General features: G+C 38.4%; 1 protein-coding gene across 4 annotated transcripts in view; it reads left to right on the forward strand.

The window, feature by feature from the left end:
• Positions 1-8,918, forward strand: part of kcnq5a (potassium voltage-gated channel, KQT-like subfamily, member 5a) — a 587,467-nt gene extending 578,549 nt beyond the window's left edge. For all 4 annotated transcript variants that reach the window (XM_051919603.1, XM_051919604.1, XM_028820254.2 and 1 more), the window contains 2 exons: positions 1,469-1,595; positions 6,357-8,918. In XM_051919603.1, coding sequence (XP_051775563.1) covers positions 1,469-1,595; positions 6,357-7,184 — 955 coding nt within the window. In that variant the 3' untranslated portion in view covers positions 7,185-8,918. The remainder of the gene's footprint in view (positions 1-1,468; positions 1,596-6,356) is intronic.
• The last annotated feature ends 6,078 nt before the right edge of the window (positions 8,919-14,996 follow it).

A 14,996-nucleotide genomic window follows, 5' to 3' on the forward strand; every position in this document is an offset into this window, starting at 1 on the left:
ATTTATTAGATTTTCTTTTAAAATATGATTTTTTATTTCAGTAGCTTTTTCCAGGGCACACAGTAAAAATGACATCTCAGCCATATACAAAGAGTAACAATTTTGAGGTAAAATGCATTAACACAATTGAAAAGCACCGGATTCTTCACACACACCCGGTGACCTTTATTCCACTGTCATGCCACTGAACTGGTGCATGTGTGTGTTTCTGTCATGTCGTCTTACACCCATACAGTCAGCCTTTCAGTCTGTTGATATTTTCTTGTTTGCAGGCAGCATGGTGGTGAATTAGTTTGTGATACTGCTTCACTGGTACTGAGACTGGTTAATTCGGCCTGTGTCTACAGTACGTGAGCCTGGTTAATCTGCAGCAATATGCTGGCCTGGTGTGAGTAATTGTGAGTGGCTAGATGAAGATGTATTTGATCTTTTACAATAGTTTAAATGTAAACCATACTTTTACTAATTTTAGAAAATTTAAACACACAACATACCCTTGGGCATTTCTGAATCAGTGCAGACCCTGAATAACTACTATATATTTTGAGGGTTCAGTAAACAGATGGATTTGGTTGTTGGTGTTCACGGATTGTGTGGAGATATTGTGAAATCACATATACAGATATCTTGTGTTCTTCCACAGTCTCTCAAGCAAGCTGTTTTTATCGCACACTGACTATTTGGCTTTGACAACCTGCTGAATCACACACTTTGTTGCTGCAAGGTGCAAGCTTAGGCTCAATTTAAAGGCTTTTTGCTGGGATTTCCCACTTGATGTAGTTAAGGTGCTTCTGCTGCATTGTTTAGGCAGCCCACCGTCATTTTCCTCTGTCTATCCAGGCACATGGAATATTCCCAGAAACAGGCATGTGACCCTGAATTACATTAAGCAAGTCTGAGAATGCTATGTTATCTCAGTGTACCTGGAGATGCTATAACATATGTATTCAAGTTACATTATAAGAGTTGGACTATTGATGAATTCAGTTTCAAATTAATTTCTAAATATATTTATATAGGTATTAACTGAACACCTGAGAAAAAAATGCCACCCATGAACAAGCCAAGTGATACTTGATCAGATGTATAAGTACAGTCTAATAGGACACTGGAAAAGGCTATTACAGTACACTGGCCACAGAGTCACAGGTCCACTCTCAATACCAGGCTGAATTTTCTTAATCCAGTTTAAAAGAGATTAACTTCTGTGACCTCATGTTTATAACACTTTCTATTGCATTTTGCATAACCATTATTTCTGAATTGATTCTCCTAACTCAGCTTTCCAAAATAAAGGCAACTTCTTGGACAAAGCCTGATTTATGGTGAACATAAGCTGTTCTACTGCTGCTTTCTTTTCCTCACTGTAATCAGTAGATGCCTTTACTTACCTCAGAATCTCATCTGGGTGATTTTATGCTTTGGTTTTTCTTGTTGCTTTAGTTATGACACTCAATTTGTCCTCCAGGGTGGATCAAATCCTTGGCAAAGGGCAAATCCCAGCTGATAAAAAAAACAGAGAAAAAATTCCCACAGAGAATGAAGCAGTTGAAGACCTCAGCATGCTTGGACGTGTCTGCAAAGTGGAAAAGCAGGTAAAGTATAAGTATACATTATGAAAAATATATAAAATAATATAATCTTTATATATAATCTTCATTTGGATCTTGATCTTTGTTTGTCCACGAATTAACTGCCTTGTGTGGTGTTCCTGCTGTGTTCAGTAGAGGGCAGTAGTGATGGAGGATGAGAGGAAGTGAAGGGGAGGATCATTGGATGAGGTTGGAGTGTGGTGATTAAAGAGGATTGAACTAAAGGAGACTACGTGCTGTTTGTACTGGCTGAATACACAACACCTTGGTTGTTACTTTTGTTTACAAACACTGTTGATACCACTCTTTGTGTTTAGATCTGGCGTCGACACCATGCTTTCTGTTTAGATCTGGTGTCGACACCTGCTTCGTTGTCGAGACTGTGGTTTTTTGTGTTTCTATCAACCGTCATTGGCAGCACTTCGTCCAAATCGAATGTTCACCCACTTCTTGGAGTCGGCAGTCAGTGTATATAAGTCAGACACACTTCTGTGATTTTCCATCAGTCGGCGTTTGGAGTTCAAGAAAGAAGCATTGGTTCTTCCTTACTCTTTGGATTGCCACAAAGCAACCTGCGAGATTGGAGAAAGGCTGAGAAGAGATCGTGAGAGGAAACGACAACGTCATGAAAATGAGACGGACTGTGAACGGAGAGAAGCAGAAATGCTCTTCCACCACCACATGATTACTATTCGGACAGTGATTTCGAGTAGGCCGTTCCTATCGAATCAATGTCCAAGGGTTTTGTTTTGTAATTTTGTTTTCCTTATAAAAAATCATAATGCTGTGTGACGAATGGCCCAGTTCACAACTGGCAGCCGCGTTTAAACAGGGAGCCCTTCACAGACAACTTTAACACGTGCAACGTAGTTGGGCGCACATGGCTAGTATAATATAATGGTGATAGCGTGACTGCTGTGCAAAGGGAATTTCTGCATCATTACCAGTTAGGACATCATGATCGTGTCCTGTCTGCTCATGCAATTACAAAATGGGTGCGTAATTTCGTAGAAACCGGTTCAGCCTTAAAAAGGATGTCCCTAGGTGGTGTTTGGACGGCCCACACACCAGAGAATATTGAAGCTGTTCGATGATTGTTTGGAAGGAGCATCTTTTCACGCAACAGTGACATTCCATGGCCTCCACTGTTTGTGATTTTTTTCCTGTGGTGACATCTTAAAAGCCAAGTGTACCGCACACGTCCTGCAGCCATTGCTGAACTAAAAAGGAGGATTGAAGAGAAAATCGCTGGCATTCCTCTTGACATATTACATCAAGCAATGCAGAATTTCCACAACAGAATCTGACATGTGGCTGTCAGAATGTGTACGGCGAAATGGACAACACCTTCATGATGTTTTTTTCAAAACATAAAATGAATATTGAATGAATATTGATTACAATCATTAATTGCATTTCCTGTACAATATATTTCATCATTAAATTTATTTTGTAATATGTTTATTCGTGCATTGAATGTCAATTGAAAATTTCCTGTTTCCCTGGGCCACCCTGTATAATACAATATAAGTATATTATGCATTTTAATCAGAACTCTATGTACCACCATTCATGAAAGTGAAGTTTAAATTTTAATAAAATTAATCACAAGCTACTGAAAAAAGTGTTGCTAAATGTGTATCAAAATTAGATTCATGTTGACCACTTCCTGTCTCAGGGTAGTATGATAAGCCATAACTGAAGTTCCTTATTTTTGATGTCTTTCACATTGCTATAGATCATCTCATGTTTGATTTATATTTATTCTTTAAACTATGTTAAATAAAAGCATTATCATGCTGTACAATTGAAAACTAATTTCCAAAAGTATTATGAAGAAGTGGACTGCAGACTATAAAAAACCTCTTTAAGAGATAAGCAATCTTCCAATAAACAAAACAGCCAGCAGGTTACACGAAACTTAATTCATCTCAGACATTTTGCCTTCATTTTTATCATCTTGATGACTGATGATAAAGAGGTGATTTGTATGTTACAGCATCATGCACTTTATCTATCAAGCAATCAAATTCTCACAGCCCTGGCCAATAATATAGATTGCCTTTCAATGGCCAAAATAAGCAAATAGAAATTAGAGACTGAGCTTTCTTTTAATAGGTCAAAATGTACAGAATTTTTTCTGTTTCAAATTTCTGCTCTTATCTATTATTAGCTGTTTACAAAGTAGTTCTAATACATGTGAGGAGTGTAAGAGAGAGTTCTGTTTCAACTTCCAGACACCAGAACTATGAAGAGATGTATACAATTTATAAATAAAGTTCATAAATTGGTGAAAGTGCACATTAAATATCTTTCACTCTCTCTGTATGTGGGTCAGTTGTGATGATAAAAGTATTTTTAACAAGTAACCCAAACACGCTTACTGAAATAAACCAGATTATACAATTTATTCATAACATAAGGATAGCGGAAGCTGGCTATATGCAAATATATACAGACAAAGGACAATGACAACATAAAACATGAATCTGCGCTAGCATAGTTTGACCTTTTCATCACATAACTTATGAATTCTATTCTTTCAATTAACTGTGAAGGTAGTGTTGATTTGCTCACAGCTTGTTTGCATTGGTGTACTCCCCCAAAACACACAGCTCCTCTGTATGTGTGGGTGTGAAAGATTCTGCTTTCAGCTTTCCTGCTGAATTTAGGAAGAGAGATATGTATCAGCTAAAAACATTCTTCACACAGGTTATTACTTATCAATAGGGATGCACCGATACCACTTTTTTGGAAAACGAGTACGAGTACTTGCATTTCAGTACTCGCCGATACCGAGTACTTAATAAAAACATGATTTAAATTTACAGGTAACAGCTTTAGTCATATAATTTAACAAAAAAAACAAGAAACTCTCGTCTATCCACTGGGAGGTTAGGCTAATTAGCGACACGGGGCTAACACTGCTTGTCCAAATATCCGTGGTGAAACTAAACGCAGAGGAGGCTTGCAGTAGGCTGTGGATATGTTTTTTCACGGAGTCGTGTAGTTTAGGCAGCTCCGTGTCAGTCATGTAGCGGCGGCGGCGGCTTGGGATATCATATCTGGGCTCCAGAACATGGAGGAGACGCAGGAATCCCACATTTTCTACCTCCGAGAGTGGCTGGTCACTCAATGCAATGTACTCGATAATTGCCTGTGTTATTTTCACAGCACGTGGATTGTCTCTGGACATTTTCTCTCGTCTTGCAAGAGTTTGCTGCAGCGTGGGTTGTGTTGGTTTAGAAGCGTGGGTAAACTCTTTGTACTCGGTGTCGTGTTGGGATTTTAGGTGCTTGATTAAATTACTTGTGTTAAATGCGCTACATTTTGAGCCTCCTCTGGACAATTTCGCTGAGCACAATTTGCAGTCCGCCTTTGTTTTGTCGTCTTCATTCACTTTGAAATAGTTCCACACGGCTGACATGTCTCGCCTCACCTTGCCTTCTCCCCGCTCTGAGCTGCAGCCGGGGCCTGGCACTCGGCGTCTGTGATTAACCCCTTACACGCCGCTCAAACATAGACATTTCTCAGACCGTGGTATCGGTCCCCGGTATCGGGGGACTTTTAACGAGTACGAGTACTTTAGAAAATGTGGTATCGAGGCCGATACCAGATACCCGTTTCGGTATTGGTGCATCCCTACTTATCGATTACAGTGATGCCAATAACCACAATACATTAGCTGGCTTTATCATAACTACTGTTAGTTAAATTAGTTCAAAGTGGTTGTACTAATGGTTTGGTTCCTATTGACTTCGGGAGTAGGCAATGCTTTGTTCCATTCCTTCTGGATGGGCTTTTCCTGGCACATGTGGAAGGATGTTCAGCAGGCCTTTTCTTTCTTTGTTAAGGAATTCTTCTTCTTCATTTTGTTCACACATTTTGGTTGCAACGGTACTGAAGTTTTCCTTGATGTTTCATACACAGTGGCCCTCATTTGCTAGAATTACATCTGCTGGGTAGTCGGTGATTAGTCAACTCCTGTCTTTAGCAGATGAACATGTGGCTTTACGTAGGTTCCTCTTGCTTGCACACCTTACTTTACTTTAGCAAGGTTTGAACTTGTGGCATCCTCACCCAGATCTATTAGAGATGCTCTTCCACTCTTACAGTCCGGCACCAAGTTGTCCTTTGGAGTAAAAGGGATGGCTCCAGCAGTTGTTGCAGCCACACCCTAGCCAACAGGGGCCTTCCAGTGGAGGAGAGTTACAACCAGGAAGACAGCAATGAGCATAGAGAGAGCCCAGATCTAGTGCTTGCAATGAGTTATAAAGGAAGCAATGGAGGTTTTGCCACTAGCTTCCTGGGAGCACACAAGTCCAACGTTTTGTTTGAAAATTGGTACAAAGGTTTGTCCATTATGGTTGCCAATTGTTATGTCATTTTGTTTACTGATCAAGTGTTTAAATGGTGCATCATGGAGACATCTCTGGATGTCTGCTTGTGATTGGTCATTCTTAAGCAAAGAACTTGTGTGCCAAAGCAAAGCAAAATGGGCAATGCCAGTCTGTCCTACACATGCTTTTTTTTTTTCTTTTTCACACTATCCTAAATAGTCTGTATTAAGAAAAAATCCATACAGAGTTAATTCATTATATTGACTTAGCTCTCAAATTGAACTTATTCTATACCTGGACAAATGTAAGTTTAAATTATGTAAAATAGAAAACTGGCTGCCCTAACCCTCCTCCTATCTTCACAAATGTTTGCTTTATAAAGTCAACAACCTGAACCTTTTTGTCTTTTTGTCATACACTGCAGGTACAATCTATTGAAACCAAGTTGGACTCGCTCCTGGAAATTTACAGACAAGTCTTAAGAAAAGGGTCAGCTTCTGCTTTCACGCTGGCCTCTCTGCAGACACCTCTATTTGAGTTTGACCAGACATCTGACTATCAAAGCTCTGTAGACAGTAAGGAGATGCCAAATTCAGCTCAGCTCAGCGGATGTGTGTCTCGATCTGCCAGTGCAAACCTACCAAGAGGTCTGCAGCGAATTCTGTCACCAAATGAGCTGAACAATACAGCTTATTACTCTTTTTCACCAACTATGCATGGATTTCCCACACAGGTGCAGTTGAACCAGAATGAAGGGGCTGCCCCTGTCTCCACTCCCAATAATTTATCAAGCCAAATAACTCAGCCATCTAAGCCAGCAGCTCCAACTACTTTACAGATCCCCTCTCTGACATCACTCAATCATAACAATAGGTCTGTAAATATTATTCCCGTCACAACACAAGAGAGTGTTGATGATGTCACCTCTTGCCTTGTTGCTTCAACAGATAGTGGACAGGTTGGAAAACCAAATGCAAAAGAGGAAGGTTCATGGAGAAGACACCTTGGACTGGAAAAGGATGCATTGGTTTCCATGTCCCCCGTGAATGACAGGGAGCTAGAAAAGTCTCTCTCTGTGCAAAACCTAATGCAGTCGACAGAGGAGCTAAACACACAGCTCTCAAGTAGTGAGTCAAATGGATCTAGAGGAAGTCAGGAACTCTACCCAGACTGGAAAGGGTCCAAGCTGTTCATATCAGACAAGGAACTGGACACAGAAAAAGAAGCTGAGAGTTTTGAGTTTCTTTCCTAACCCACCATAGAAACAATACTCTCCACACAGACTGGAACTGGAAGATCATCTCAGAGTACTGGCAGAGACAGGGACACTTCGGATTCCCTCAGCCTGCCACATGTCCTACTAAATACACACAGGTTTTCTTTGCAGACTTCCTTTACTCATACATATCATTGCATGCATAATTCTGAAAAGAAAACAGAAAAAGAATAAATTCTTTGAAATCAGAAAAATGTGCAAGAATCTGAAAGAATAAGAAAGGCAGTTGTATGAGCCCATATTCTCTTAGCTGCATGTAAAGTGCATGTTTTCAAATAAAAGTATTATACACAGATTGAGCCCTTCCAATAAGCAATGGCACACGGAAACTCTACACGACAGTAAATATTTTGCTAACGCAACAGGAATATGCCAGATCGAATAATTGGACTAACGTAAACCAATGCTCATGATTGGCCGCATCCAACTCTAAAGAACTTGGGCGATGACCGTAGCTGGGTAATAAATGATGTTTACACTTATAAATACCTTAAGTCCAGCTGCTATTAGCAAAGGATCGAGGAAAACAAATATTCAAATAATATGGCTGCTACAAACAAAATGCATTAGGTCATTATTGATCTGTCAATGGTTATATTTCTTTTGAATGTTCATTTCTGTATATTTTTGTAAATCAGAGTTGCATATAACACAGCACTTTCAAATCGTCCTCGAGAAACATGCTTTTTTAGTACAAAACTTTTGAATTTGTTACACAGCCTTCAAGAGGAACTTACTGCAGTCTTAACTGAGGTGAAATGCTTTGAATTGTTTTGAAAAGGACTCTGCCAAACTGGTATAATCTCCCCTTTTAATTACCAAACTTTCTGTTCTTAAAATATTCATGTGTGTTACACAGCAGCTTTGCAAAGTGACAGTTAATGACATGTAGAATGTCTATACTTTTATTATCATATGTATGAGAGTACAGATTCCAAGATATAGTGGGCCGTAGTTGATGCATAAGAAAAGATTGCAGGAAAGCTGTCTTGAAGCACAATTTGCTAGACGTACCGAGTGTACCAAAAGAGACAACGGTGCATATTAGTTTTCTAATGATCTGCTATGAACTGTGTACTGTGTTTACAAAGCCATCTTAAGACCCCCCCCCCCCCCGTTCCCCCCCAAAATAAATCCAGAAGATTACCAGGCTGGTGAAAGCAGTACAATAATCTCAGAACTGCAAACTTTTACATACCGTGGATGTTGCAAAGATTCAGATGAACTTGAATTTTTACATTTAACCAAACAGTTCATAAAACTGAAGTAACACACAGTACATAATGTAATTACTAATTTATTTTCCTTATTTTAACAAATATGCTTTTACAGTGCCTTTTTTTGCATATTATTTTTGTTAATTAAACTGTTACAGGTCGGCATTTGACTCCAGTGACTTGGATTTGGCTTCATGAACTGTGATATCAATCAATCTGTTATGTGTTAGGAAATACTTTTTATTTTATTTTTTTTCTAGCAATCCTAAACCAACAAGTGTTTGTTAATCTTGATACACATGTAATGATTTATTTGGTAATTTGTTATACAGAACTGGCCTTAACTTACATGCTTGAGAATGAGAAGGTTCTGTTTAGTTGTATCTAATTTATTTCAAACCTTTGTGCACATAACAGAAAGATTCCAAAAACTGTAAGACAAAATGCAAAATGACCTTTTTTCTCATACTTCAATAAACAAGAAAAAATAAAATGATGGTTTGTGTTATTTCTATATTTTACTGAAGGATACTGCAAAAAATTAATTCACTGAGAAAACTTTGTGGGCTCCTTAATGAACTGTGATAAAAAATTAATATGATCTTCATAAGAATATTGCATTTTATTTATAAGTTGGCCTACCCCTGCTCCAAATGCTCCAAAAGGACAGCACCAGAGTACAGCTGTTCATGTACCAATGTGTTTAACAAGTGGGCCACAAGCAGGGCAACTGACTTGCTTAGAATAACAGCGTGAGTCAGAGGTGGGGGACTGCATGTCAGTGCTCGGAGTACCCTCTGATGCTCAAGACCAAAGCAGAAATGTGCAACTTGAGCGGCTTTATTGAGTTATGAGATCACCTGTGCTACACACCGACCATGAAAGGGAACAGCTAGGGATGTCACTACTTTTTGTATTCAACACTAATACCCACAGCAAAAACAGAATTCCCTTTCACCGTCTTTTTATTAAAAGTACCTCCATTATTCAAGTGACACTTCATCTCTAGTAGAATATAAAACATAAAAAACTAACAGTAACAGCAGCTCAAACATTGTGAGTTATCCATCAAGTAGCTACCCAGCTATCTTTTAAGTATAATGGAGGATTGGCATTCATGAATATCAGAATTAAGGGCAGGGCTCGAATTTACTGTGTGATAAACATGGACATCCCACCAGTGTTACAACAAAAGAGAGATTTTAGCACAGGGTTTATAAAGGATGACATCATAATGGACTGTCTGATTTATCTTACTATGGGCACATTCAATGAGAAGTCAAGCAAAATGACACCTTCTACTGGCTAACTAAATTCTTTTTTGTTAGCCAATGAAAAGGGTAATTTTGCTTAACTGCTCATTGCATCCATAATGGCTAACACGGCACAATACCCTACTACTACATGGACACATTCCAAATGTATTCTCAGACATTTTCTCCAAAAATACCACTTAAGATCAATGCTAAAAGTAAAAAGTTCAAATGTTATTATCTATTCCAGGGGTCTCCAATCACAGTCCTGAAGGGCCGCAGTGGCTGCAGGTTTTTGTTCTAACCCGGTTGCTTAATTAGAAAGCAATTCTGCCAATAATTTAATTTCATGGCTTGTTAGTGCTTTAACTCTGCTATGTCAGGTCATTCTCATATCCTAGACTTTCTTCCCCTATCTAAGGATATCATCCAAATGATTTGAAGGCTAAAATGGACGAGCAATTCTCAATCATTCACTTTTTTCTCTTTACTTTCCTTCCAAGTATTTAATTAAACCAAATAATGCAAGATAAATACACACTGGCGTAAATGGTAACAAGCCAAATGGAGAAATGCTGGTCTCTTTTGTCATTCGCATGTTATTGCTAATTAGGATCCATTAAAAACTGAATGAATACAGCTGTTTAAGACGAAAATAAGCAATAAGCATTCAAAATCTTAATGAGCGAGACAACTAAAGTGAAGCAGAAGTGTTACTTGAGCAATTAGTGCTTCTTATTAAGCAATTGGGTTGGAGCAAAAACCTGCAGCCACTGCGGCCCTCAAGGAATGTGATTGGAGACCCCTGATCTATTCAATAGAATTAGTGAATTCCACAATAATTCAGGATGTTTTCATTTACAGAAACTCTTTAAACCTTTCCTTCTAACAACAAGCATTTAAAATCTGCTCTATCAGAGAATCTCTCTGTTAGGCATTTAACATTTGATGTGAGATTTACATTTGCATCATTGGCTGGTTAAAAAAATATTATAAAGTAATATTTAACAGATAAGTCAAGTTAATTCAGTCTTTTAATGTTACAAACTCCTGGTGCTTTCATTTTCCAAATCTCTCCCATTTTTTTGCTTTTATCCCAACTTTAAGACTTCCTGGGTCAGTTTAATGCAGAACTTTTGTAAAACTGCATTTGTTGTGCTCTTTTCAAAGTTTCTTAAAGGAGTAGTCGGACTTTGCTACTGCTTCGAATGTGTACAAGTCCAGAATTAGAACATTAACTTATATTATCTGCAGTGTAAGTAGTAGACTGCAGAACATTCACCATGACATGTGCGCTTTCATTATGTTTGTTTCACGAATGGCTTCAAAAACAAACGGATGGCAGAAGTTTAGCTTTTACAGTTTTGTATTTGGCAATGAAGTATGCCATTTTGTCTGTCCTGCTAACTGGCATGTCCCTGCAACGCACCTAAAGCACAAAATTCATTTTATTTTGGTATTAATGAGTGGAGGGTCTCATTTCATCACCATGTAGACAAGCCAAAGAGCCATTTCACTAGGAACATGCCTCAATTTTCATACGCTACAGATGTCAGCACACACAGTCCCATGCATAGCAGTGGATGATACCCGCCACCTTGGCCTGGATAAACCAGTTAGAAAATGGATAGACAGACATCGGTAGATCTGTGCTCAATGCAATCGAAAAATGCAAAGCCCCTTTGTTCCTATTTAGGAATGGTGTAGGAGACTTTAGTCAAAAGCGATTCATCTCGCCATCATTTCATCCACTGTAAATTTGTGACACTACAAGTTAAACGATTACAACTCACATCTGATCAGTGACATGACTGTAAGCCCCCAAAGCACACAAATCTATTTTGAATGCAACTCCATAATGTTATAAAAGTGACAATACCAAAAGCCTATTTGTGTGTGTTTTGCCTTTTTTTAATATATCAATTAGCACTATTCATGCAATCGTGAACTGAAATTCTGTACCCTCTAACACAAAGCATTTCCAGATATGATGTTTTTAATTTAGATGTGTGTTAATGCAGTGCTGCACATTCACTCACTACTGTCAGCCATGTTCAAATGTAGCTTTGACTTGCATATTATTGTGCCTTCTGAAGTAATTTATCTATGTACACACACGGCCACACGTGTGCAGTACGGACATTCACTCAGTACTACTGACGCTGTAAAAAAGCTGGTACCTTTACATTTCCAGAATTTTGGCATTGATTTGGTACCAAAGTATTGGTTCCCGTGACATCTCTAGTATCAATATAACCTTTTAGATTCTTTTCTGTAGCACAGGAAGAAATGTCAAAACCAGCTCTACCACTGTGACCAGTAACCTCTTACCTGTCTCATTGTCCATATTGTGCCCCATGTATTCAACCTTAGGGACCTCTAAGGCACTGGGACCATCTTTACTTTCAAAGCTTTACTTTAGCCCAGTTTACCACCTATAGATTGCTTCACAAGAGCATCCTCTTGAGTCCATAAGAGACCTCAGCTAGGCAAGAAATGGAAAATCTATACTTCACAGCAATGCTAGTAACAAAAATACATGCTGACTATAAATATATTTATATATCAAAACAATTAACAGCAAATATAGGGAATACAAATAATTATACAACCTAGGTGGGTTCATGCAATCTTAATTTAGCCCCAGATGACAATTCCCAGATGGTCCAGTTCCTTAGTTACAGGTTATATACCAGTAATCAAGAAAAAAAATGAAAAGAAAAAAATTTCTTACTAGAGAAAATACTCCCTGAAAACGTCTGTAGCAGTAAAAGACAGACAGCTTCATACAAAATGTTTAAACTAAGAGGCATCTTGCAAATGTCCACTTTTACAACTGACCTAAGCTCCTTTCAGAAATTTCATAAAAATATTAGCAATTGAACTAAGAGAACACTTTTTGTCAAATGTCTAATTAAAAGGGGGCCACACTCCCAGCCCTTCTCGCACACATGTAGCAGCGGGCCTTTCATTTCTGTTACCAGAGCACGCCGTGACATTTCAGTTTCTCAAAAACACACAGAGAATGTTATTGAATCATTTTCGCAAGCTCAAGGCTATTTTCCATGGGAATCCAAAGCTGTACTTTCTAACTAAGCAAACAAGTGAAAATCCTGCTTTACCTTTCAGCTTCCCCAGAATGCACTGCTCTCCTGTTCAGCTTGAATCTTGTTACCCGAGATCCGTCACCTGCAAAGGCTAGAGTGTCACCCACACATGAGCTAATAAGCACATTCTAGTAAATACTATGAAACTGCACTGCTGCGATAAACTGAGAGGGTAAGCATTAGAATTGCCAGCTTGCTTTAGCACTCATTGGGAGTTTGGCCACAACTCCCTGACAACCTCAACCCTTGGAGTCTGGGGGGGAGGGGGTTCCCCCTTGTGGGTGTTTTTCACTATCGGTGGCCATTATCAGAATGGTAAACGGGAGAAAACAGGGCTAGTCTATAGAAGATCGGAGGCTATAGTCATAAATGCATTGAAAAGATAGGGAGGGTGGGACTCTCATAGATCAGGGGCTAAAGCCCCCCAACTGACAACGCCACTGGCGGTAAGTTATTTCTTCACATTTACAGTATATATTAAATTGTCACACTAAATCTTGTTTTAAAGTGAAACATTTTCATAAATTAAAAAACAATAGCTAGCCTGCTTTTGTGCTTTATAATTCAGGTAAAGGACACTGGGGTCAAACATGAAAACAAAAGTCTTAAAACTTACCAAATACATCCACTTTGAAGAAGCAAAGGATTTGATTTAAGAAAATGTGCCTTCCACATTTCTGAGGCATGGTTGTGACAACAAAAGTAATCTGCAAGTAATACATTTTACCACAGATTCTTGGCACTATTTTTGCACTGGGCATCATATGCAGAGTTGTGACCCTAATCCCCCCTTTCCCAATTCATCAAATTTAGGAAGCTCCAGGTGGTGTATTAAGGTCTCTGCACTTCTGTTTCTTTGCTGGGTATGTTCATCCATGGCTTGTAACAATAGATCAATGCACACTTAAATTATGATTATTTTTTTCTAAATGATGTCTACTTTTCATCCATTATATTCTCTGCTGTAATTTTAAACAGCCTGTGGTAGGAGACTTATGCCGATTGGTAATATGGTGGTGAAAAGTGAGCATAAAAAGAGTTTTATTGTACTTTGTATACATAATAAAAAGTCTGAAATGAACTGATCACACTGAAATGCATTTTTTATAATAGCTTTAGGTTTTGAATGAGCTGAGTCCACAGGGCCAATCAACATTTAGTGTTACTTCAGGTGGTGTGTTGTGCACACATAATAAAAAAAATTAGTAAGAAAATGAAAAAGGCAGTGAGAAACAGAGTCAGGCATCACAAACCAGTTATTGGATTTTAAAAATTTTAAAGCAAATACTGACATAAAAGAAATGAGGACAACATTTTAAGTGGATAAATTCACTGCTATCAATAAATCCCTAAACACACGGGGAGAACATGCTCCATGAAGACCTTGGTGTTGTGAGGCAGGAATAAAATAATAAAAATATGCTTTCCTCCACGGTTGAATAATATCACACTGTCAGTTCTAAATGTGTTGAGCGTACCTTGTGTTGAATTGATGTCCCATCCCAGTTGTATTCCAGCCTTCTCCTAGTTGAGTAAGTTCCTACTCCCCACCACAATGAATCGATGGACCAGAAGTCTAACAATTCAAAGGCTTCCAAAGCAATTCCTCTGCGAATACTATTTGAACTTTTCAAGTGTCTGGGATGCTGACTTGCCAAAGACTGTCCTCCAGCTTCAGCATTGTTGCACTGAGTTTTACATTTTCTCTAACATACAAATTAACAGTAACCGAAAACAAATAAACAAACAAGCAAATAAATAAATTAATTATACAATATGCTACAATATCTATGTTATGTAGTTTTTAAGTCTCAGTTCACGAAGGAGCTTTTCTAATACACCAGGAGTGAAGTGAAGCACAACTAGCATCTTCTAGTGTGCAGCTGTTACAGCGATACTGAACTGGTGGTCTGCCACATGATCTCACATTGTAGTTAAAACACCTTCAGATTGGAGCAGAACTTGTTTTCAGTTACACTTAGTTATCAATACCAAGAAAAAACATGCACAGACCACTCTATCTGGTGGAGTTAAAAAATAAAAAAAAATGATACTTGGCATGTAGGTCTATTGCGTTCACCCTGCTTGTATTCTGCCAACATGTGCATTTGCCCAAAATGATTGTTAAATGTAAAAGGTATGATGATAAAAACACATTTTATACTTCAAACTGAATACATGACAATGCCTTCATTTTATCAACACATGCAA

Source organism: Erpetoichthys calabaricus, chromosome 15 (assembly GCF_900747795.2).
Source record: "Erpetoichthys calabaricus chromosome 15, fErpCal1.3, whole genome shotgun sequence".
Classification (NCBI taxonomy): Eukaryota; Metazoa; Chordata; class Cladistia; order Polypteriformes; family Polypteridae; genus Erpetoichthys; species Erpetoichthys calabaricus.